The sequence below is a fragment of the Eubalaena glacialis genome, chromosome 5, assembly GCF_028564815.1.
Source record: "Eubalaena glacialis isolate mEubGla1 chromosome 5, mEubGla1.1.hap2.+ XY, whole genome shotgun sequence".
Classification (NCBI taxonomy): Eukaryota; Metazoa; Chordata; class Mammalia; order Artiodactyla; family Balaenidae; genus Eubalaena; species Eubalaena glacialis.
The window spans coordinates 115,337,796-115,363,411 of NC_083720.1; the positions used below are offsets into that span (position 1 = coordinate 115,337,796).

General features: G+C 43.2%; 1 protein-coding gene across 1 annotated transcript in view; it reads right to left on the reverse strand.

Moving 5' to 3' along the window:
- Positions 1-25,616, reverse strand: part of FHIP1A (FHF complex subunit HOOK interacting protein 1A) — a 262,975-nt gene that overhangs the window by 53,549 nt on the left and 183,810 nt on the right. The window contains exons 5-6 of the mRNA XM_061192540.1: positions 24,092-24,250; positions 21,870-21,956 (exon numbers count right to left, since the gene is read on the reverse strand). Of these exons, the coding sequence (XP_061048523.1) occupies positions 21,870-21,956; positions 24,092-24,250 (246 nt within the window). The remainder of the gene's footprint in view (positions 1-21,869; positions 21,957-24,091; positions 24,251-25,616) is intronic.

Genomic DNA, 25,616 nt, shown 5'->3' on the forward strand with positions numbered 1-25,616 from the left:
ATGCACAGAAATTTCTTGCATTCCTATACACTAATGATGAAAAATCTGAAAGAGAAACTAAGGAAACGCTCCCATTTACATTGCAACAAAAGAATAAAATACCTAGGAATAAACCTACCTAAGGAGACAAAAGACCTGTATGCAGAAAACTATAAGACACTGATGAAAGAAATTAAAGATGACACAAACAGATGGAGAGATATACCATGTTCTTGGATTGGAAGAATCAACGTTGTGAAAATGACTCTACTACCCAAAGCAATCTACAGATTCAATGCAATCCCTATCAAACTACCACTGGCATTTTTCACAGAAATAGAACAAAAAATTTCACAATTTGTATGGAAACACAAAAGACTCCGAATGGCCAAAGCAATTTTGTGAAAGAAAAACGGAGCTGGAGGAATCAGGCTCCCTGACTTCAGACTATATTACAAAGCTACAGTAATCAAGACAGTATGGTACTGGCACAAAAACAGATATATAGATCAATGGAACAGGATAGAAAGCCCAGAGATACACCCACACACCTATGGTCACCTTATTTCTGACAAAGGAGGCAAGAATATACAATGGAGAAAAGACAGCCTCTTCAATAAGTGGTGCTGCGAAAACTAGACAGCTACATGTAAAACAATGAAATTAGAACACTCCCTAACACCATACACAAAAATAAACTCAAAATGGATTAAAGACCTAAATGTAAGGCCAGACACTATAATACTCTTAGAGGAAAACATAGGCAGAACACTCTATGACATAAATCACAGCAAGATCCTTTTTGACCCACCTCCTAGAAAAAAGGAAATAAAAACAAAAATAAACAAATGGGACCTAATGAAACTTAAAAGCTTTTGCACAGCAAAGGAAACCATAAATAAGACCAAAAGACAACCCTCAGAATGGGAGAAAATATTTGCAAATGAAGCAACTGACAAAGGATTAATCTCCAAAATTTACAAGCAGCTCATGCAGCTCAATATCAAAAAAACAAACAGCCCAATCCAAAAATGGGCAGAAGACCTAAATAGACATTTCTCCAAAGAAGATATACAGATTGCCAACAAACACATGAAAGGATGCTCAACATCACGAATCATTAGAGAAATGCAAATCAAAACTACAATGAGGTATCACCTCACACCAGTCAGAACGGCCATCATCAAAAAGTCTACAAACAATAAATGCTGGAGAGGGTGTGGAGAAAAGGGAACCCTCTTGCACTGTTGGTGGGAATGTCAATTGATACAGCCACTATGGAGAACAGTATGGAGGTTCCTTAAAAAACTACAAATAGAACTACCATATGACCCAGCAATCCCACTACTGGGCATATACCCTGAGAAAACCATAATTCAAAAAGAGTCATGTACCAAAATGTTCATTGCAGCTCTATTTACAATAGCCAGGACATGGAAGCAACCTAAGTGTCCATCGACAGATGAATGGGTAAAGAAGATGTGGCACATATATACAGTGGAGTATTACTCAGCCATAAAAAGAAACGAAACTGAGTTATTTGTAGTGAGGTGGATGGACCTAGAATCTGTCATACAGAGTGAAGTAAGTCAGAAAGAGAAAAACAAATATCGTATGCTAACACATATATATGGAATCTACAAAAAAAAAAAAAAAAGTGGTTCTGAAGAACCTAGGGGCAGGACAGGAATAAAGATGCAGATGTAGAGAATGGACTTGAGGACACGGGGAGGGGGAAGGGTAAGGTGGGCCGAAGTGAGAGAGTGGCATGGACATATATACACTACCAAATGTAAAATAGCTAGCTAGTGGGCAGCAGCCACATAGCACAGGGAGATCAGCTCAGTGCTTTGTATCCACCTAGAGGGGTTGGATAGGGAGGGTGGCAGGGAGATGAAAGAGGGAGGGGATATGGGGATATATGTATATGTATAGCTGATTCACTTTGTTATACAGCAGAAACTAACACAACATTGTAAAGCAATTATACTCCAATAAAGATGTTAAAAAAAAAAAAAAAGAAAATCATGGGGAAAGTTAGGTCAATGGGTAGGATGGGGTCAGATTAGGAGGGGTTTCTAAACACAAGTGAAGGAATCTGGATTATCTTCTGCAGGTAACAGGGACCCATTGTAGGTTCTGGAGCATGGGAAGGACATTTAAACCACCCCTATTTGTTTTTTTAATATGATTTACTACTTGCAAATTTGTTAACATTTAGAAAGGTTGGATTTTTACTGGCCCGAAAGAGAAAACTGATGTCTCCAACCCTAAAGTTTCCTCCCCGACACAGGATCTCCTAGCAGCGTGCTCCGGGCCTCGCTCTGCCTCCCTCCATTACTCTTCACTTGGGGGGGGGTGGCGGAAGGTAACTTGTCATTTTGCTGAGCCTGTCCCTTCCTCTCTCTTTTCTTCTGGGAGCCAGGCCACCAGCAGGAAGTACTCATTCTTCTCTGTGTCTGGGAGAGTCTGTCTAATTCTGGGGCTCAGCATCAGGAAATCTTACCCACAGATATAAATCCTATTCTCCAGCATCAGTTTTACTGATAATAAAGGTGCTATTTTGGTCCTCTACCTGCCTCACTCATTTTTTCTCAACTTGTCAGAACCCAGATGGGGAAGAAAGCCCTTTATACCAAATTAGACTATACTGACTTTTCTGAAACTGCATCACAGGTCGCTCAGCTACAGAGATCCAGTTTATACTGATTCATAGAAATGCTTTCGACTCTAAGTCCAGTGCTTCAATGAAACAGCACTGTCCTCCAGACACTGCCAACTTACAGCAAATCACCAAGGTGGTACCAAGACAAACTTAAGGCAACACACAGGCAGTCCTAACAGGGACCTCGGTACAGCCATTCAAAATAGCCGCTGTGTTTGGGCCCTCACCAGTCCCCCATCCTGGCATCTCCTCTTCTCGGCTTCCCAATGGTCAAGCCCTTTCTGTCTGTCCAAGGCCCACACCACCCCATTGCTAGGGAACCGCTGACCGAAACTGCCCACCTTGGCCAGGCAGGATGATAACCACTTGCACAAGTTGTCTCACAACAGGAGGTCCCGATAAGGGACACGGTGCTGTCGCCGAAACTAACCGGGAGAATTCAGGAGGGGCCAGAAGGAGGGAGGAGACGCCAGCCCATAATACGTCCTGCCAACCTCCCAGAATCCTTCGAGCTAGAATCCATCTTGGCTGAGAGATGTACATGCCACCAGAAAGGACCCTGAGTCAGACTAAGTATGGGCCAAGCAAGATGACTGGCCAGAGACAACCCGGAAACTCACCCCATCACCATAAAACCTGAGACTGCGAGCCACGTGGCAGAGCAGTTCTCCTGGGTTCCCTTACCCTACTGCTCTCCACTCCGGCCCCCCTTCCCAATAAAGTCTTTTGCTTTGTCAGTACGTGTGTCTCCTCACACAATTCATTTCCAAGTGTTAGACAAGAGCCCACTCTCAGGCCCTGGAAGGGGTCCCCCTTCCTGCAATACCATGGCACCAGGTATGGCTTGTATTAAAGTAATCCCCACGAGTCACATTTTCCCTTCTTCCCTGCTAAACCCCCGTTCTACATTGTTTAGATAAAAATCTATGTTCTATCCCCTCTGAGGTAAACAAGCAGAATATACACAAGATGAGTGATCAGTGAAATTAACTCTTCTAGGGAGCAACTACATTTTAAGGGATTAATATGTGATGAGGTTAAATTATAACATGTTGGTTATGTGAGGATGAAAATTCTGAATACACCTTTCCCAGCTGGGACCCCTGTTAACACTGCTTTACCATCCCCATTCTCAGGCCACCAGGAGGACAGCTGGACACAGGGACCACGAAGCTACTTATCTCAGGTACCATTTCCAAAGGAGATGAAAAACATTTATTACTATCATTATCATTAATTATTACTATTATTAATAGTAGTTCCAGAAACAGCTGCCATTTATGGAGTCCCAGCTCTGTGCCAAGCAATGTGTTAGATGCTTCACATAAATACATTACCTGAGTTAATTCACCTGCAGGGTAGGTTGATGGGGTTCTCATCTTACAGATATGAAAATTGAGGCTCACAAACTTGCCCCCCAAAGTACACAGTAAGTGGCAGAGATCAGATTCATGAGAGACCAGGTCTGCCCGATACCAAATTTCATGTTCTTTACACAATACTATTGTCTTGGAAAAGCCAAGACAAGGATTCTAACAATTCCTTGACATTCTCATCCCCTGCCCTCTGAAAACACAGCAGAAATACTTTGAAATTGAATAGTTGTATCAACTATGTGGACTGATTAAGATCAAAGACACTGTTTCCCACTGTAAGAGTTCAATTTATGGCATTTTGGAGGATTTATACCCATCCCTGTCCTTTTACCACCACACCCCTCCTCCAACAAATTCAGCTCCATTTCTCAGAAGCAAGCTGCTCCCAGTGACAGAGCAGGACTTTACTCCAGAAAACAGTTTCTCCAAAGAACTCTCTGAGCACCTTATTCCTGGATAACACAGAAAGAGGTGAAATTCATCATGAAGCCAACAAGAGAAAAAAATAGATTGAATGTGAGACACCAATTTTCCTACTGTCACTGGGACAAAATGCCAACAATAGAGTCAATGCCCTCAGCAAAGGACAATTATAAGAATACATTAAACTGCCACTCACAAAAGCATTTCCTTCTGGTCTCACTGCTCCTGTCTACCCTGCGAGTACTCCGGTTCCTCGGACCCAGATCATACACCAGGACTGAGTCCACGAGCACCAGCTAGAGATGTGAGCATGGAGTCACTTAGACACAATGATGACTTCATTACTCCAGTCACAATACAGTACCACTTTTGGTCCCAAAGAGAATACTGGTTTTCAAATATGGATCTCCAATATTCAAACTTGATTTGGAATCCAATGATTCACAACATGCTTTCAAGGATATAATACAGCAGTGGTTCTGAACCCTGGCTCCATGTTAGAATCACCTGGGGAGCTTTTTAAACTTACCCATGCTCACATCCCACCTGGATCCAGGTAAATCAAACTCTCCAGGGGTGGGGCCAGGCTTCCTTTGTTGATTCCGATGTGCACCAAGGTGAGAACCACTATCACAAAGGATGCCTACACTGCACAGGGGCTAAGGAAGTATTTAAGATATTGTATTTCAGCTGCTGGAGTAAAAAAAGAAAGAAAGAAGCCTGGTTTTCACCGAACAGTAGTCTGTAAATATAAAGATGACCAAACATATTCTTTCCAAAGAAAACTCAGGCCCAGAAGGTAATGAGCATTTCGGATCTCAGGGCAAAGTCAGTGATGACACCCCGCCCTGTGTTGCCCAGTCAGTCATCAAGTTACCCTGCTCGACAGACACCATCTTCTGCCACCGATCACATGACATAAGTATTTTGCAGAGCTTGAGAAAAGATTTCAATCTCTATTGAAGGAAACAAAAGAATAATTTGGAAGCTTCCCAAAACTTCATTTATCCAACTGGGTAGAAGAACACTGTGCATTATTGAAAAAGTTAATTGCCCAAATGAGTACTAGTGGATTCCCCAGGAATAACAGCAGGATTTGACTAATTCCCAACTGTTATGGGAAGACCCATTACAGAAGAGTTACTGTTCTGAATTAATGAGTAAAAGAATCCAAGCCCTGGTTGCAAAAATAGGTTGATATACTACCCACTTCCTTACCTTCCTTTCATCATTAAAAGAGCCTGGTCATGAACATGCCATGTTGTGAGCACGGTGAGGTACAAAGGGACCCTACCATCATTCTGGGCTTCCACCCTCACTCTCATGATACGAACAAAGGGTTCCATGTGAGAATCTGCAGATAAATTAAGTAAAAAATAGCTCCTTTCTTCTTTTTAAAACAGGGCCACCAAAAAATTAAACCCAAAAGCCTCTTCTTAGATCCACTAGATGGTGCAAGCTCTCCTTTTGGAACAGACTTACCAGGAGGACAAACTCAAGGAGGACATCAAAAATTTACTATGGGCGCACCCAAGCAGCCCCTGCACTGCACAGGAGGCTGCATGGGAAGGGTACTTGCTGTCTGAGAATCTTTCTATTTTGCAATTAAAAAAAGCATAAGGAGGGGCTTCCCTGGTGACGCAGTGGTTAAGAATCCACCTGCCAATGCAGGGGACACAGGTTCGAGCCCTGGTCCGGGAAGATCCCACATGCCGCGGAGCAACTAAGCCCATGTGCCACAACTACTGAGCCTGCGCTCTAGAGCCTGCGAGGCACAACTACTGAGCCCAAGTGCCACAACTACTGAAGCCTGCGTGCCTAGAGCCCGTGCTCTGCAACAAGAGAAGCCACCGCAGTGAGAGGCCCACGCACCACAACGAAGAGTAGTCCCCGCTCGCCACAACTAGAGAAAGCCCGCGTGCAGCAATGAAGACCCAACACAGCCAAAAATAAATAAATAAATAAATAATTTTTTTAAAAATTATTTTTAAAAAAAGCATAAGGAGAATTTTTCTAAATTCTGCATTAGGAGCTCAGGATTTAACTTAACGCCATGGAAAGACTCACTGGAACTAAGATTTACTTCTAGGGGAGTAATGGGAAGAGATGATACGAAAGCCTCAAGACCTGGAGATCTCAGTTGGGTCCAAGCTCGGCCGTAAGCAGCTCTGTGAGCCTGAGCAAGTCACCTAACCTCTCCAGTCCTCAATGTTGGTATCTGAAAAACGAGGAGCTGGGACTAGACCAACTCTGGAATTAGGTCTAGCGCTAAAATTCGATGAGTGTGCATGGCGCATTACCTTTCTATCTCCAATTCAATCTCTGCATTTTAGATGTGGCAAGAACTTTAAACACAAAGGATATGTTTCATGAAATCCATCCAATCTGAAATTTGTGTAAATTAGATATTACTTCACTTACTGAAAAACTGAGATGTTATTAATTCCTTTACTGAAAAATATCTATAGAGTGCCTACGGGGTGCCAAGCATCAGGCCACCACTGTCAGGGAATAAGGACATGGACACAGATGAGAAACACACACCCCAGTCCACACGTAGCTCCCCAACGAAACTGAAATCCAGTGGACTTTAAAGTTCTAAACTTCAAGTTCTAGGAAAAACCGCACAGCTAAATCTACTAGTTCTATTAAAGCATTTAACACAAATATAAATATCACACATCTTACCCAGATAGTTTGATGTCTTGATAACTAACCATGGCGACCATATATTGTCAATTATTTTAAACTTGATATCTCATAGGCAACTCAAGCCAAAAACAATACGGAAAAGTTTGCCCACTTCGTATAATTTCATTATACAAAGATGTGGAGAGCAAATTTCAGACATGAATCTTAGAGCCATCACTGACTCTTCAATAATATTTTTTGTTCACTTTCCTTCTGCTTCTTTCTGTAAAATATCTATGTCTTCCTTTACATTTTCCCAGCAATATCTGTCTCGAATCTGGTCATTTCCCTTCTGGACCTCCACAGCAAATAAGCGTTGTCTCGCTTTCAGCAAAAGTCACCTCTAGCCAATCCTCAGCGCCCCTTCCCTCAAGTTCCTCACTTGCCTCCCCCTCCACGCCGCCCCAGAGCGCCCACTGTCAGCGAGACACCAGTTCACCAACCTGACGCGACCACGACAGCTCTAAACCATCCCATCTCTCTTCAGCTTTCTCCTCACTCGCTCATATTTGCTCCACACACCCCCCACCCCGCACCTGCTCACCATATCCATGTTCACACATTCACTCTTATTCAGAAAGCAGTACAATACCTATTATGCACAAGGCAGTGTGCTAGGTATGCTGCCACAATACTTGCTCAATGAAGAGATGAATAAATACACATGTATGGTCTCTATGCTCGTGGCATCTACCCCCTGATAGCACAGGTAAGACATTAAACCCATAACGATTGTACGAGGGGATCTTGAAGTGCCACGTGAGTGATACCAGCCAAACTCTAAGAAGTGAGGAGTGATTGCCTACTTCTGGCTTGATCACGAAGACTTCCAGAAGAAGGTGGCATATGGTCAGGATCCTGGAGGAGGAGAAGGATTGGGGTAAGTATAGTCGCAGGAGAAAGGCCGCTCAAGTAGAGGGAAGCAGAAGCACAGGCTTTTAACTAGAAGGCTAATTCGCACTCAGTGTATAGCAAATGGCCCAGGGGAGCAGGAGAAGAGGGTCTATGGAGAGAGCAGGAGGAAGACACTGGGATTGGCCTGGGGAAGATTCAGAGTCGGGCTCTACCAAGTCTACGTCTGAGTTATTTCTCCAGTACCTTGATGTCTACAGTTCTCTGCCCACTTCCTCCTGGCAATGTGCCAAATGTCATGTTAATACAGATGATAATAGTAGTATTACAGTATAGTATTACAGATCAATGAAGGCACTGCTGGGTCATCTAAAATTATGATTTTCCAACAAGTACATAGTAAATACAGAAATCGTTATAATAGAGTTAACACATAGCACTTACTCTGTGCCAGGCATCATTTTAAAGTCATTCAATCCTCACAGATCCTATAAGGTAGGCACTATTATTATCACCCCCCATTTTACAAATGGAAATGAGGAGAATGGCTCAGAGAGGTTAAAGGTTCTGCCCAAGGGCACACAGCCAGCAAGTGGCAGAGCTGAGATATCGACCCTGGTGGCCTGATTCTCAAGTCCACATCATATTAAATCCTTTGCAAAGACCTTATTCACTGGATACCACTACATCTAGGTTTGTGTCAATGAATGAATAAATCTGCCCTCCTCTTTGCTCTCTATTTTAAGTCTGTTTACTCAGACCAGTATTGTTTGGTTTTTGTTTTTATTTGTTTTGGCACAGCATTAGGTACAGCAGTGTAGAGACAAGGATGCCCCCAAGACACCATGAAGCTGTCAACACCAAGGTGATGACATCATGAATCCTATGGCCGGTTAGTTCACTATTTGTTCTGTGAACATGCAAAATGGGGGGAAATATTTAGATTTTCATTCATATAACAATATGCCCAGCCCTTGGCTGCACACACACCACATGCCTTACCTGGAACCTCCGTGTCTACAAAATATCCAAAGACACAGCGTTTAAAGCAGGCTGGAAACTTAGCACAAGACCTTAGATATTAATTACAAGATTTTCTTTAGGAAAAAAAAAAAAGAGGTGAATGTTCCAATAGCTTCTATTATAATCTACTGCCACAGTCTCAGATGCTTTCCACAATAAATACTAGACATATCATCTTGTTCCACAGTTGGTCCACAAGTGATAGCTCTGGGATAAACAATGGACTCTCCTAGGCTTTTCTATATATTGATAAAGAGAAAAGAATACTTGTGTATGGATCTAAATATCTGTACATGTCATCTTTCCACTTAACGTACAGTATGAGAAGTGAAAAAGTAATAATGGTTACAGTCAACCCGAGAAAATCTGCCCATCTCCTCTTTATTGTGTAACCTCCAGTTACAACCTCCTTTTCCCTTCTGCCCGCAGCACCAATGCACCTGGTAAGACCAGGTCGGCAGTGGAAAGTAATATTCTGGGATACACATGACATCGGTGAGTGGCCAGGATTCCCACTGCCAAGCTGACAGCATTTCCATTTGAAAGGAGTTTTTATGGTATTGACATCACTGTCTGCATATTTTAACAGCATCACGCAGGACAGCGGAGCTGATTTCAGGGTGATGAGTAATAGCACTTGCCCAGCATCCTGAACAATGAGAGGTACTTCCCTCAGTCAAACACCGTGAACACATCAGGGGCCGAAACACATTCCTAGAACCCAACGATCTTCTTTCACTGCTCAACCTTTAGATACTGCGACTACTAAGTCTTTAAATTATGCAAACTATTTTCACTATGTTATCTGCCTTGCTGGCTAAAACAGCTCCAGAGGGGGCAGAGCAGAACCTCATATCCCCATTTTAACACCTTGCTCACTTGGAAGAGGCTTCACGGCTTCCCAGACTGTTGTTATCTACCTTCTTGTCTGATGTTCCCAGTCTTGGGAAGCTGACAGGGGGGGATTACTACGCGTGAAAAAACTGAGTCCTTAAGTGAGTTAAGGTCCTCGCGATCCCACATAAAACTAGAACCCATGTCGTCCAAATCCTACTTCAATAAAAGAGCATAAACAGCCAAAGGGCCAGCAGAAGGGCACAGATCAGTGTGATCACCCGAGTGTGGCCCTTGGAGCGCCTGGGTGTTGGCTAAAGTGTGAACTCCTGGGCCTCAAGCTCACCCATGAAAGCCACATACCCAGCCCTCGGGAGTTTCCATGTAAGAAATTCCCAGGGAACTGTTTTTGCACATTTACGTTTGAGAACCTCTGACACTGAGAATTAGAACAAAGAGGGAAATAACTCTATGAACAACTGAATTGACATCCCATTCTGAGGGAAATAAGGGAAGAGTAAATCCAAAGTCATGCTGTCTATGAAATAATGTAAAAATCTGCTAAGGAACAATAAGCATATTATCTAAAATCAAAACACGATAGTACTAAAAATGGTAAAAAAAAAAAAAAAAAAAAACACAACTCACTGTCCAGTAACATACAGGGCCATGGGAGGGATGTCTCATTTAGAGACTCAGCTGGTTAAGTTAATAGGTAATACGTATTTAGTACTAAGTGCCAGAGACAATAAGCTCGCTCAATGCAGCATCTCGTTTATTCCTCACAAGAACCCAATAAGGTAGGTGTTATTACCCGCAGGTGACACATATACACAGATGAGGGCACTTGCCACAGGCACTGCTAGTTAAATAGCCAAGAGCCAGAGCTCCAACTGAGGTCAATCTCAAAAGCCATTTTTCTCAACGTTAAGCTAGATTGCTTCCCCGAATTGTATTAATCAAATATAATGCATTAATAGAATGTATTAGATTGCATATACTTTCAGTTTTCAATTAATAAATCAAGTATTTCCAAGTCAAAGCCTCTTATAACTGTCACTGAAATCTTCTAGGTCTGTTTACTAGCTGGGTCTCGTTGGATAGAGCAATTATTAATTTAGGCTGTCTCAAGCTGGCCTGCTTAATATGATTTTTTTCAATCCAAGTTTAACAGTGTCACATAGCTGCAGGCCCACGACAGGACTGGGCCTTTTAATTACCTCATTCGACTGCCCTTACTGATGGACGACAGTGACAGTCACATCTGGCCCCTCTGTTTCCACAGAACTCTCCTGTGGAGTCCAGGGTAACAGGAGACAGAATGATTGCTTGGGCTCTGTCCCCGCCATCCCAGATCCTCAGTCACCCCTGGATCCCCAGCATCGGACAGGAACCACAACACTATATATGAGCTTGAGGTGGCACCAGGCGCCCCAAGCCTTCCTGCTGAGCTCACACATCACAGCGCACGGCTGCCCCCGCTGCCAGCTGGCCCTGGAGGGACCCCTCCCTGCCCTGGAGCCCGCTGGAGCCACCTCAGAGGCTGTGAGGCCACGGCAGCAGCTTCCAAGAGGAATAACCTCATTTCACCAGGACACGCCTGAGAGCCCTTCGCCTCACACAGACCTGCATCTGTGGGCCCAGGTGGGCACACAGCTATGCTTTCAGCGCAGTGGAGAAGAGAATCATTCCAAGTAACTCGTTTACTCCAGGCATGGTGAGAAACAAAGTTCCATATGAACAAGGACAGTTCAACATCACTGCAAGAAGAGGATAAGGAGCTAGCAGAAAAAAGAGCAGGTTAACATTTGGGAGCCTTCAGTGATTGCAGAGGTTGCGTCAATAAGGTAGAGAATGCACTTTAAAAAGCAAATTGTTGAAATGCATAAATAGAAATATGAAAGGGAAAGACCAAAATATGATCCCACTACAGTTTTCGGTACGGTTCACCCCAGAGCTGGAGTCTAGTGTAGAGCTCCATGACTCAACGGAAAACTATAAAAGATTCAGCAAAGAACCACCAGATTCGAAAAATAAAATCTCAAATTTCCAGGGCCAAGATGGCATCCTAATTTCCTCCTTCTTCCAATTTCCCACTGAAAGGGGAATGACCTGATCGAAGAAATTTTACAGCATTATTGGAAACCAGACATAAAACGTCACAGTATTTGTCTTCTGGAGGTGACACAGATGATAGCAGAATGATGAAGGGCACCAACCTGCTAGGCATCCAAAAATGCAACAGGAAGTCTGCCAGAAGAGCAAGTAGGGGACTTGTCTCCACGCTCTTGCCACCCCGAGCCCCCTCCACCATCTCCCAGACAAGAGATGCGTGGAGAAGGATGGATATAAGTGACAGTTAAGTGACAGGCTGCTCTGTCCACTCCTCGCTGGAGACTGAAACACCGGCAGAAGGGACCAGTGTAAACCTCCTCTACACTCAGCACCCAATTATAGCTCATTAACAGTCATTAACGGTGATAATTTGAAGACGGTACGCAATTGCTCTTAAAATCTTCAGTCACTAGTTTCACTGGGCATGAAAGTCAAAAACATCCCTGACTAGTGAGAGCCCCACTGGGCTCTAAAGGGGTCCCAGCCCACCGCACCCACAGACACACAAAGAGCAAGCGGGCGACTCACAGGTGTGGCTGTTCCCAGCCTCTCAAAATTTCCATCTTTTCTTCTCTAGTCCCCAAAAAACTTCCATCCATCAGCCTAAGTCAATAAGCCATGAATTATTGAGCTCACAGGATATAGATCATGAATATGTATGTGTGTGTTTGGAAGATGAGATTCTAAAACAAATGGGCTCCACAGTGGCTTATAAGAAGCCAGCACACGTGCATGCCTTGGCTGAAACTAGTCTACCTGTGTATATTGTTCAAACATGGTTTTAGCACACAAGAGATGGTGGAAAAATCAGTGTTTCTGGTGGGTTTTTTGCTTCTGTTTTTCCAAGTGCACGTGTATGGAATAATTTGCTGAATGAAACACTGCTGGCCGCTCTCCGCAAAATCCAAAGGTACGGGCTTTCTTTGAGGTCATGGTTATTGCAGCTAGCGCCTGTGAGCTGCCATCGGAAAAGAATGGTGTGTCATTATTTTTCCTTCCATCCATCCTTTACTTCAGCACACTCCCCTCAAGGTCTCCACCTCCAACCACCACAGAGAGCCCCAAACTTCTGCCCTAATTCCCTCACAGTCTCCAAATAAAGGAGCCAAAATAACCCACAAAACAGAACATCCTAGTTTACAAGATACTTGACAGAAATAATATGACGGAGCCCAGCATGCTCTGCATTCAACTCCGCCCCCTCTTGCAACCTTGCTGGGGCCAGGGCAGCACTGAAGCCATCTTTGGCTGCTACTGCCAACCATCCACCGGTCTCCCGCCAGCCCAGGGCCCCTAATCGACAACCTGGACAAAGATTCCTCTAAGCTGGTGACAAAGCCAATCAGCCTGCTCCACTTCTGGTCTTGTCTGTGGCTCCTCAGCCTGATCACTACGTTCAAAAAAAAAAAAAAAAAAAGGGGGGGGGGCGGCATCTCTCTCTACCTGGAGACTTTCTTCTACTATTATCATCATCCTCAAACATTTATTGATCACCTAAAATGTCCAGGACACCATGCTACCCCCTATTGCCAGGATCAGCAAACTTTTTCTATAAAGGGCCAGAAAGGAAATATTTTAGGTTTCACAAGTTACATACAGTCTCTGTCATATACTCCTTAAAAAAAAAATCTTGGAAAAGCGTAAAAAAATTCTTTTTAAAAATTGTGGTAAAGTACACATAATATAAAATTTGCCATTCTAACCATTTTAAAGTGTACAGTTCAGTGGTATTAAGTACATTCATATTGTTGTACAACCAATATCACCATCCACCTCCAGAACTCTTTCCGTCTAACGAAGCTGAAACTCTCTACCCATTAAACAACTCCCCATTCTCCCCTCCCGCAGCCCCTGGCAACCACCATTCTAATCTGTCTCTATGAATTTAAGTGTTCTAGATACCTCATGGAAGTGGAATCATACACTATTTGTCTTTTTATGACTGGCTTATTTCACTTAGCATAATGTCCTCAAGGTTCATCCATGATGTAGCAGGTACCAGAATTTCCTTCCTTTTTAAAGCTGAATAATATTCCATTGTATGTATATACCATGTTTTTATCTAATCATTCATCTGTAGATGGATGTAAAAACCATTCTTAACGTTCAGGATATAGAAAAACAGGCCACAGGCCAGACCTGGCCCACAGGTCGTAGTTGCCAAACCCTGCTATAGAGGCACCAAAAAACATACAACACAAACCAGAGGTTCTGAAATTTTCTCAGTCTCTGGCACCTTCAGTATATCAGTAATTTTTCACAGCACCCCTAAGCCAAAAGAAATACCCAACCATCCCATCTATTAAGGATTTAAGTCCAAACAACTTACTATGTGGTTAGGTCCTAACAACTTAACTCCTGTTGGGCACTCGAACCTCAGAATCAGACTGGACACTGCCAACCTCACACCCTGTTCCACGCGGATTTTCATGTGACACTTGCTTTTAAGCACAGCACCCAACAAAAACTCAGTTTTGCAAAAAGTATGCCCATATTGAAAGGAATGTATATTTAATGCAGAAACTGGCTTATTTCAAGTTAGTTAATTCACGTGGTGCCCAACAGGTGTCACTGTATTTCCCTCATAAATGTAGGCACTTTTCACTGAGTTCTCCCACCAAGAAGCCCAGGGTTCCTTGGCACACTGTTTGGGAACTGCAGATAGAGACTATTCCAGGGGTTTCAGATAGAGGTGGGGAAACAGAGTCAAATACCAAGAATATGCTGAACAAGAGACAGTAGCATATGCTCAGTGTCAAATGACCACTGACAGACACTGAGCTACAGATTCTAGACAAGAGACAGCCTAGAGCCCCAAAGTCAGGGACAGCTGCAGGCAGGAGTGGGATTTAGGCTGCCCCTTGAAGAGAGAGTAAGACCCGACAGGAGAAGAACAAGCAAAGGGAACAGACTAAGTACAGGAGAGGCCCCGACGTAAGAACGAGGCGGGTAGGAGGGGGGCCCTGGAGCAGCGTGCACACTGAGGAGACCTAGGAAATGAGCCACTCAAGGTTTCAGAGGAAGGTGGTGCATTTAAAGATGTGTTTAGAAAACTTAATCCAGCAGCTATGGGTGCAACAACCTGAAGAAAGAAGTCATAGCAATGAGACCCATGTCGAGGTGTGGTCGAGGTATGTCCTACATGGACACTGTTGGAAGAAGAAACAAAAAGGATCAGACTAAAAGGGAAAAATGGGAAAAGGCTGGCCTTGTAGCAAGGGGGAGCATGAGAAGAGATTCAAGAATAATCAAGGTTTCTAGACCAGGTAACTAGGGGAAATGATGTCATTCACACAAAGGAATTGTGCAGAGGCCGCGCTCAGGTGGCCCGGAAAGAGAATATGAGTGTTGCTTTTGATATCCTACGTCTGAGGGCACGGCAGGTCACTCAGGCCAAGGGATCCAGCTGGTGGTTGATCAGCAGAGCCCAAGCCCTGGGCACGCCCACTCGTAGGGCAAGAAAGGAGAGAGGTCAGACAGACTCTGAAGGAGAACAGGAGAGTCTGGAGGGTGGCGGTCAGAGGGAAAGCAGGCAACTCTGGTCCAGGAGTCAGAAGCCTCAGGTTTGTAAATAAAGCGATTCTTTAAAATCCCAATATTTTAAACAAATGTTTAAAGTGCATTAATGATGTGGCGAGAGGAACGCTGGCGGTTGTACCCGCGGAGCAGCAGTCTGCTCTCTCAGGTACTTGGGAGGACCTGACGCTTGGTGATTGGGACCATCTCTTCTCCTTGGAACCTTTGCTCCCTGCATCCCTACTTTCCCCAGCCCCTTCCCCTCAACCCTTCACTTCTCTTGAACGTCCTTCCTTTCTGATTTTTCAGTTCCCCACCATGCTCCCCAAAATGCCAGTGCACCCGCCGACCTAACTTTGTCCCCACCGGACTGTCCCTGAGCCCCTCATCATCGGAAGCCCCCTGCACTGAAACTCCTTGCTACGGACGTAAGAGCTCATCTGCCCTGGGAGTCAGGGTAGGGCCTTTCCCCAGCCCCCATCCTCCTGGGCCTCCCTTGCACGGCCACACTCCGGGTGTACTGTATCCAGACACAGCCTCCGAGCCTTGGCTCCTGCCAGCGCTCTGTCCCCAGATGTCCTTCCCCAGCTGCTCACCTTCACGGCTCAGCACCCAGTCACTCTCCCTAATCACCCACTCCGTGTCACAGCGCACCCCTCACCCACCCGCCCCTGCTGCCTTCTCTGTCACGGCACTTATATTAGTCCATCTTGTCTGAAGTTTGTGGTTGGCCTGTCTGTCTCCTGGGTCCCAGATCACAAGCTCCACGGAGACGAGAGGGGTTTTCAGTCACCTCCATCTCCCCACAGGGTCTGATCACGTGTTTTGCACCCAGCGCACACTCACCAAGTGGTCTTTGAACACACGATATTACCCTCTGCCTGCATATGAGATGGCAGACTCTGTCCTGGAGTGAGTACCATAATACTTTTGCGTGTGACAGTACACTGCTTTCAGAACGCTCTCATGGAATGGACTTGAGGACACGGGGAGGGGGAAGGGTAAGCTGGGACGAAGTGAGAGAGTGGCATGGACATATATACACTACCAAATGTAAAATAGCTAGCTAGTGGGAAGCAGCTACATAGCACAGGGAGATCAGCTCGGTGCTTTGTGACCACCTAGAGGGGTGGGATAGGGAGGGTGGGAGGGAGACGCAAGAGGGAGGGGATATGGGGATATATGTATACATATGGCTGATTCACTTTGTTATACAGCAGAAACTAACACAACATTGTAAAGCAATTATACTCCAATAAAGATGTTAAAAAAAAAAGAATGTTTGAGGCAAGAGGAGTGTTACTATCTCCACTGTGCAGCAGAGGAAAATGAGACTCGGAGAGGTTAAAAGCTTTGCACAAGGTCACACAGCAGTAAATACAAGAGCCGGGATTAGAACCCAGATCTTCTGACTCATGGTCTAGAACTCTTCCACCACACACCCTGCCTCTGTGTGAATCCGTGTAATGATAAGCTTGACTTGGTGATGGTTACCTGTGCTTGAGATATTGCTTTGCTGCTTATTCATGTCTCGTATGTTGTTGGCATATCTGCCTGTCACATTAAAGTCTAACTATGTTTTAGGTTCCAGAGGATAAGGATCAATATACAGACTTAGGCGGTAACTCTGAACTGTACTTTCTTATGTGTTTCTAGAAAATTTTAAGCCGCAATTTACTTAAGCACTAAACCCAAACACGCTCTTACAGTTGCCATCTCTCGCTGCTCATGAACACTCTACAATGCTGAAGTGAGTACAGACGTGTCCTGATGGCTTCCATTTGCCCGTGCATATCCACTCTTCATCTTTTCCACCCTGCTCTGAGCCCCAATTCACCTGTATGCACCAATTTTCTCCACGATTCGCTTGCCACCTGGATTCCATTTGGGTTCACCCAGTGGAGTCCAGCAGGAGATCGGAGGCAGGGAGGAGAGTGAAGTTTGGCTATTTATTCCCCTGACTCCCTCCCAGATTGGCTGTGACCCACGTCTGAGGTTCCTGGTTCTTATCAGGGGGTCTCTGCATATAGCTCTCGGACCCTTTACGCACAAATCCGGTCTCAGGGTGGTGACCGTGGTAAACCTGCCCAGAATATGGCCACACATTCTTTGACATGCCTATCATCAAGATGTGGGGTCTATGTCTTCTCCCCTTGAAAGTGGGTGGGCTCTGCAACTACCAGGAACAATAAAACATGGCAGAAGTGACACTGTTTCAGTGCGCAGACTGGCAGCTTCTACCGCGGGATGCTAAGGCAGAACCATTCTGGGAGACGCAGGCCTCCTCTGAAGGCCTTTCTCACACTGCACTGAAGTCTCGGACACTCCGGCCAACCTCTCCCCCCTCCCTTTACCCGGGGTCAGGTTTGCATTGCAGTCTGACAGCTCCCCCAGCCTTCCCCACCTTGCTTCCTATTTTCTCTCTCACAAGCACTTCCCCTAATAAAATCCTTGCACATTTAATCCTACCTTGGCATCCTCTCCTCTGAGGACCCACACTAATACAACCATCCCAATAAATATTCAGCCTTGAAAACTGAGCTTTGATATTAAACATATAAAGACAGTAGAACTAGCTTTTGCTGAATAAGGGCAGTCCCATGAATCTACAGTCATAAATAACCAGTCTTACATTGGGTTGGCCAAAAAGTTCATTTGGGTTTTTCCATAACATCTTAAAGAAAACAGAAAAACCCGAATGAACTTTTTGGCCAACCCAATGCAATGTGATGTCTGTATGTATGGCTGGATCTAATTCCTAAATGACCTATATTAACACGGTATCATTTTCTTTAATATGACTTTTACAAAGTATGATTTTCACCTATCTCCAGAAATGTACCTTCCCCAGATGTCCAAAATAGGTTCCCAATCCCTTGTCCAAAACCTGGAGACCATGTGCATTTTGGAATTCAAAAATTTTCAGAAAGTAATATGTACATCTGCCATAGTTGACATAACAAACCCAGCAGGTCTGGCGCAAAACTCTACAATCAAATACATTAATACAGCAAGTCCCCTACATATGAACAAGTTCTGTTCCGAGAGCACGTCCATAAGTCCAATTTGTCCGTAAGTCCAACAAAGTTAGCCTAGGTACCCAACTAACACAATCGGCTAATTGGTACTGTACTATAATAGGTTTATAATACTTTTCACATGAATAATACATAAAAAACAAACACAAAAAATAAAACATTTTTAATTTTACAGTACAGCACCTTGAAAAGTCTGCCAGACACGTGAACCAACTTATGTGATTGGACACGCGAACGCATATTTGCATCTTTGAAAATTCGCAACTTGCAGGTTCGTATGTAGGGGACTTACTGTACTATGCCCTCCACGAAACATACAAACATTAACACAAGTGGTATAAAAATAAATAGCCTGGAGACAGTGCAGGCATGGGTTTGCCACCAAAGGAGTTCAGCAAAGGTGGGACTGCACTGCCATATGAATGATTAAAAACATTCAGTTTTCAGAGCTTTTTGAATTTCTGAGTGTGAATAAGGGATTGTGGGCCTATATATCCACACTAAACTATGCAGCCCTTTAAAAAAAAAAAACAAACCAGATACTCCTTTGCACCAACACAGAAGAATAAACGGCTGTCCCCCAGCGCGGGATGAAGAAGGCGCCCAGCAGGACCCGTTCAGAGGCAGGGTGACGTTACGCGTCTCCAGAGAGGGCAGAAGAAAGGTGGAGACGATCTTCACCTGTCAAAGCCCCACGCCCACCTTTTACTGCCCTCAACCCTTTGTAACGACTTCATCTCTGGTTAAGAAATGCTGTGGAAATATTGTTTATGAGTATTGACTGTGGTGTGGGAAAATTTTTAAACCTGGATTTATCTATACTATTTATGAGACAGAAAAAGTTCACCCCTGCAAACTGCCTCCGTTGATTGCAGGCAACTAAAATGCTAGATGTAAACTGGGAGCTGAGATAGTCCACAAAGGAAATTTATGTAGGGTATAAAATAAGCCTCAAGGCGAAGGACACTGAATATGAGAAATGTGGACCGGAGCCGCTCCAGTAGCCCTGAGACTTCCGGGTGTCCCTTCCCGGGTCAAAGGCGAGGACACAGGGTGTGTCTGCTCCCACTGGGAGCTCCTCAGAAACACCCAGCCCTGCACTTCCCTCCTCCGCCCTGAGCCTCAGTCCTGCCGCTCACAAGAGGCTCTTCTCTTCCTCAGCCACGTAGGGAGCTGAGAGCCAGCGGAGAGGCCGTTCACCTTCCTCCTCTGCCCTGCTCCCTCCTAAACCTCCTCATTCTAAGTGATAAAAACACAAACAATGGAAGATGAAGAGCAGGGAGAGAAATAAATTAGGAAGGAAATATTCTCCCTAGTCGCTACATAGCCCTGGGAGGAATGGTCTGCAATGGGTAAAAGTTAAGGAATCTTATCAGGGATGGGAAATTCAAATCTAGTAATTCCACTTAGTACTTTATATATTCAGTATTGACTTTTTTCCCACAATAAGCATGTATTAACAACTTCATTGATTTTTCAATCTCGTATTTTAATTATGGGCATAACTGAGAACAATGTGAGTTAACACATGTAGGTGCTGTTATTTTTCTCTAGGAACCACTGTCTGGGAATGTACTGAGTGCCAACACTCTGCCCAGCACTTTAACAAACATCATTCCATACTTGTGCTGTTTATTCAACCCCCAGGTCTAAGGGACTGGAGATTCAGCACTGGAGATTCCCCAGGAAACAAAACGGGTGTGAGCCTTACCCTCAAGAAGCAGGTAGAGCACTGTGGAGACATTACACAAGGTCCTGCACATTGAATGATTTAATTCCACTCGTGGTAAGTGCTATGAAGGAGAAGTACTCAGGGACCAGTCAGAGCCTCCTAACAGCTCTCTGAGGTGGATCTCATCCTCGATTGTGGATAAAGAGTTATCATTAATATTTGTAACATTAAGGTATGCCAATTATAATAACATAAAATGTCCCGAACAAATAATAATTACAATTATCACTATTATAATAATGACTTGGGAAATAATTTTATATCAGCCGGTCAATGAGAAAAAGGATGGGAATAAATGAGGAAGAAAGTCTAAATGCGCGAGAGAGTATGTGGATAATTACTGCCAAAGAATTTCCAGGGCACCATTCTATTCCCCCATAAAGGAAAATTCCTCCATGCAGGGGCTTAGAGACCTTCAGACACCCACCCCTCCTCCAGAACAGCAAGGTACTAACAGAAGGACAAGGTAGAAACAAATACAAGGTTTGTATTTTCCAGAGATGTGTCCCATATCTTCCAAGACAAATTTAATTTCAAAGACTTGGTTACTTGGTTCCCATAAACCAGTGAAATAACCTGGAACCCTCAATATGTTCAAACCACATCCAAGATTACCTCCTGAACCCAGAAGTAACACAAAAATCCTAGTCAGACCAAGTATACTGTTCATTTTGCAAAATATTGCTACTGTGCTCAAAAGGCACTAAATGGTAAGAGGTGAACATCTTCCACCAAGACCTGCTGCTCTAAACGAGAACTCCCATCAGCACCACAGCCAGCCTTCAAAGTTGCCATGATCAGGTGTTCTTGGTTTCTATAAAACGTGAGCCCAAGGAAATGGAACGTCCAGATATACAACGGTGGGCGTTTCATCAGAAGGCATGTGACACGTTGTTCCTTGCTTCTCTCCCTGCCACGGCTGTCAATGCCAATAACTTGACAAGGATCCTCTGAACTAAGTACTGTATATGTGTCTTTACTTAGTGAAAAAAAAAAAAACTCCTTAAAATTAGAATGCTAGGTCCACGATGTCTCCTGACAGCTCACAATAGAAAAGATATCAGTTGATTTATTCTATAAAATGAGAGCGTCATAAGGAATTCAGAGTGATGCTAATGAGATAGCCAACCTTTGATGGGACCTTCACTTGGCTTCACTTTAATTTTTGCTGTCACAAAGCTGTTATAATAAAAAACTATGTTCTATTAAGTAGATGGCAGCTCCAGGGCACTTGTGCCACCAGTGCCCCTCTCCACGTCCACAGGAAGCCTCACACTCTCTATGACAGACTTCTTAAGCTCAGAGGACAGCTTCACAGAGAGTTCCAAGTAGCCACTACCTATGAACTCAAGTAGACACAAGAGCCAGTCCAGTTGCCAATGCTTGTTTAGACTCCCTTACTTGACATTCACAATGTCCTGTTCTACGACATCAAATGGATCCCATCAGACTTAAGCTGTTGCCGTCATTAAGACCTGTAATTGATACTGGTAAGGAATATGGATGGAATGAGAAGGAAAATAAGGCTAAAGTCGCCATCAAGTCAATTACACTGTGTTCGCCTTCCTCAGTTTCCATCAGTTGTACTAGAAACAGGTAAAAGATTACATCAGCCAATCACTGACCTTATGGAGAGCTGGAGCCAAGACTGGTACCAAGAATCCATTGTAAATATAATTGACAAGCTGATTACGAATCAAGGGGTGAGCCACCTAAGAGAGAAACAGTAGTCATGAGAAAGATAAGGAGCGCAATCTTTAGGTTTTCTTAAAATCAAACATTTCTGTGTACATCCTGAATTCAAGAAGGAAATCCAAATTTTGGCCATTTATTCCATGGTTAAAGAAAAACTCAGACTTCAAACCAACATGTAATTTTTCCAGATGGTTTATCCCATTATAAACAGCCTGGACTTTCAAATTTTAAAACGGGTAATTTTAAGTTTCTATCTGAAAAAACAATAATAAAGACTGATTATGTATAGGGACTCACAAATTGAAGCTGACAAACTGGAAAGTATAACTTTTGCTCCATAACTTCGTCTATGTCCTATCTCAACCTGTGACTAATTAAAAAAATAATAAGGACTGTCAAAATAGACAATTAAAAACATTCATTTTGGTAGCAGAAAAAAAATTCTCATTTTGAAATGCATTTTCTGATAATCATTTATATTGGGGAAGAAAGCATTTAGAAAATTTTTTCATAAAAAATAGATACTGTTAAAAAGCAGAAAACATTATCAGAGGTACAACACTTCCTATATTTAATTTTCAAAATATATTTAGCATGGATAAGCCTTACTAATATCTTTTATAATTACAACCATCCCTGGGTGTCTGTAGGGAACTGGTTCCTGGATGCCCACCCCCACCAGGATAACAAAGTCGGCAGATGTTTAAGTCCCTTATATAAAGTGGCACAGTATTTGCATATAATCTACACACATCTTCCCATATACTGTAAATCACCTCTAAATTACTGTATAATACCTAATACAATATACATAGTTGTAAATACAATGTAAATGCTGTGTAAATAGTTGCTGGTACACAGCAAGTTCAAGTTTTGCCCTTTGGAACTTTCTGGATTTTTTTCGAAATACTTTCAGATCCTCTGTTGGTTGAATCCACAGCTGTGGAACCTGCAGATAAAGGAGTCAACTGTAACCTATTCACTTATACCCCCAAAGAAAAAATCTTAAAAGTATATGGCTTCAATCTCAAAATATGATACAAAATATATAATTTCTCTGTTCTTAACCATGCCCGTTAGCTTTCTCCTTCTCTAAAAAAATAAAAATAGCATCAAACAATAAAGTAAAAAGCAATTTCTAGGGAAGTGAGGCTAGATCTTTAAATTACTGACAATCTCTCTGTGTGTGTACATTTGGGGGGAAACTAATAGTTCCATCTTTTTTATTTCCACATTCTTCTGCAAGAAAATATTGACAGACTGTAATATTAAAGGAAAAAATAACTTAAGATGTAATCCATTTATCTTATACATAAATAAAATTTCCTTTGCCTTAGCAATAAAAATGAGATGGGAACTAAAGTAATTTACTTGCATTTTCTTCCAGAAGCTATTTCTTTATTTGGTAGATAAATAGATTATAACTAACATTTTTCACCTTACAATCACCATAAAGAAAATTTGATTTCTTAATAAATCCAATATTAAGGTAATATTTGTGCTATATAGAAATAAAACATTTTTTGATGAAAACCTACTACACCCTTGAGTATATATAAAATCTGTTTTTTTAACTGAAAACAGTAACAAGAAATCTGAAGGTAAAAATCTAATCAACAAGCCAATATACTAGAGTTCAGTGGTTATTTGTTCCCCGAAGCAGGCCAATTTCAAACCAAATTTAATTTGTGTTGCTAAGAAGATGCTTAACTTCTTCTAAATTCAATTGGAATAACAATATTCTTTATGCAGTATGCACCATTAAGCAAAATAAAGTGTTTTCCTTTGTAGACTCCCAAGAAGACCTTGAAGTAAAAGTGGTATAATCTGGAGTACTTAGAAGCCTAAAAATATCTATTTACTGAGTCAGGCATTGAACTTATTTTTGATGGTTAAGTGGATAATCAAAACAGAATTAACACTTTTTATAACGAAGGTAAAGAAAATCTACTCTTTTTTCCTCAATTGAAACTTCCCAGAAACCTATTAACTAACACTTTTACTCATTTGAGAACATTCAGTAGGCTTAAAGTAAAGCATCAGTATTCCATAAACGTTTATTGAAATAAGAAAAGGAATGTTTATCAACTGATCCTTCACAACGCTGGTATCCTGAATGGACCATGACGAAGGGTTCCTTGCCTGCTCCTACCTGAATGACAGCGTTGCAGAACTCAAGGGAGTTCATGAACTGGACCAGGGGAGGGAGCAGGAGCCAGTCGTCCTTCAGAAGGCAGTGCCATTCCTCATCTTTCTCTTCCAGCTTGGTAGGCAGGGAAGAGTAGAGACCACTGAGCCCGGTCGCAAGCACCTGTGTTCAGAAATAAAAACGTAATAAACACTTTCCCCAGGTTCTTAACCTGCAACAAACAGCTCCCAGGTGATGCCACTGCCACTGGTCCAGACCGTACTTTAGGTAGCGAGGTATTCCAGCATCAGAGGCTGTCAGCTAGGAAGGATTCCACAGCTGGAGGCAGGAGGGAAGGACAACTCCAGCAGAGGGGACAGAAGCACCAGAGGTCTTCGGCTAATATCTACGCGATGCTACAGGTTGTTTAACCTCTTATGTGCCAGGCCTACGCTGGGCAGTGGTAGGGGGAGTGAGGGAGGCACATGCAAGATGAAGAAAACATGATTCTGGCACCCAAGGTATGCAGGAGAGGAGCGAACTCATAAACAATGCGTTCTATTACACGACGCTGAGTGCACACACAGAGATGACCCACACCCCCCGTCCATGCGGACACACCCTGGACTGAGGCGGCCCGGGACAGAAGATCTCACACGAGCAGCATGAGTAGCTTTATGAGAAAGATTCCTGCAGGCATGTTAAAGCTCATGACTGACACGTGCATGTTTCCAGTTTAGAGAGCACTTTCATCTCATCTCCACAAATTATAGTAAGAAGAAAGAACTGGGGGTCACGGGTCAGTTAGATGTGACGATACTTCAAACAGAGCTAAAGCGGGTCTAAACTGAAGCATCAGTGGTGGGAAAAAGAGGAGTAAAGAAAGGAGAGGATCACATATAAGGTGGACGTGAGGGTGATCTAACTATCAAATCTACCTATCCAGTATTAATCCAAAGCTCACAAGGTTTACTTTCTTCCCCTGCTCGGTTTCTAAATGACACTGACAGTGTTTGGGCTCAGTAAGTGACAGTGAGTGAGAACTCCAAACTGTCACTTTATCCAGCTTGGTCATTAAGAAAATGCTGATGCATTAAATTGAGACAGAAATATAGAAAAGGAACACACATGTTGACTGCCTATTAGTTTTATCTTGTGGAGAACAGGACCAAGGAAAACAATGAATTTCACAGTACGGGGAAGTGATGCTAGCCTAACAGCACCTTAGGGCTCCTGATCTGGTAGATGTGCAAAGGATGGACAGGAAGTGCCCAGAAAGAAACACAGAAGTGATTTATAAAAGGTGTTGCTCTAGGGTAAACCCTGAGGTTGTAAGGAACTCAAATGGGATAGAAACATTCAAGAAAACATTCCATTCTGAGTTACACCCAGAAAAGAAACAGCAAAGTATTCACTGATCTCACAGTCTAATAAGAGATGAACAGGCAATTATAACAGTGTGATAAATGCTCAAACTACATAATAGAAAATACGTCACCACGGATAGACAAACCCAGACTTGGAGTGTTGGGAGCAGGAAATGTTCTCA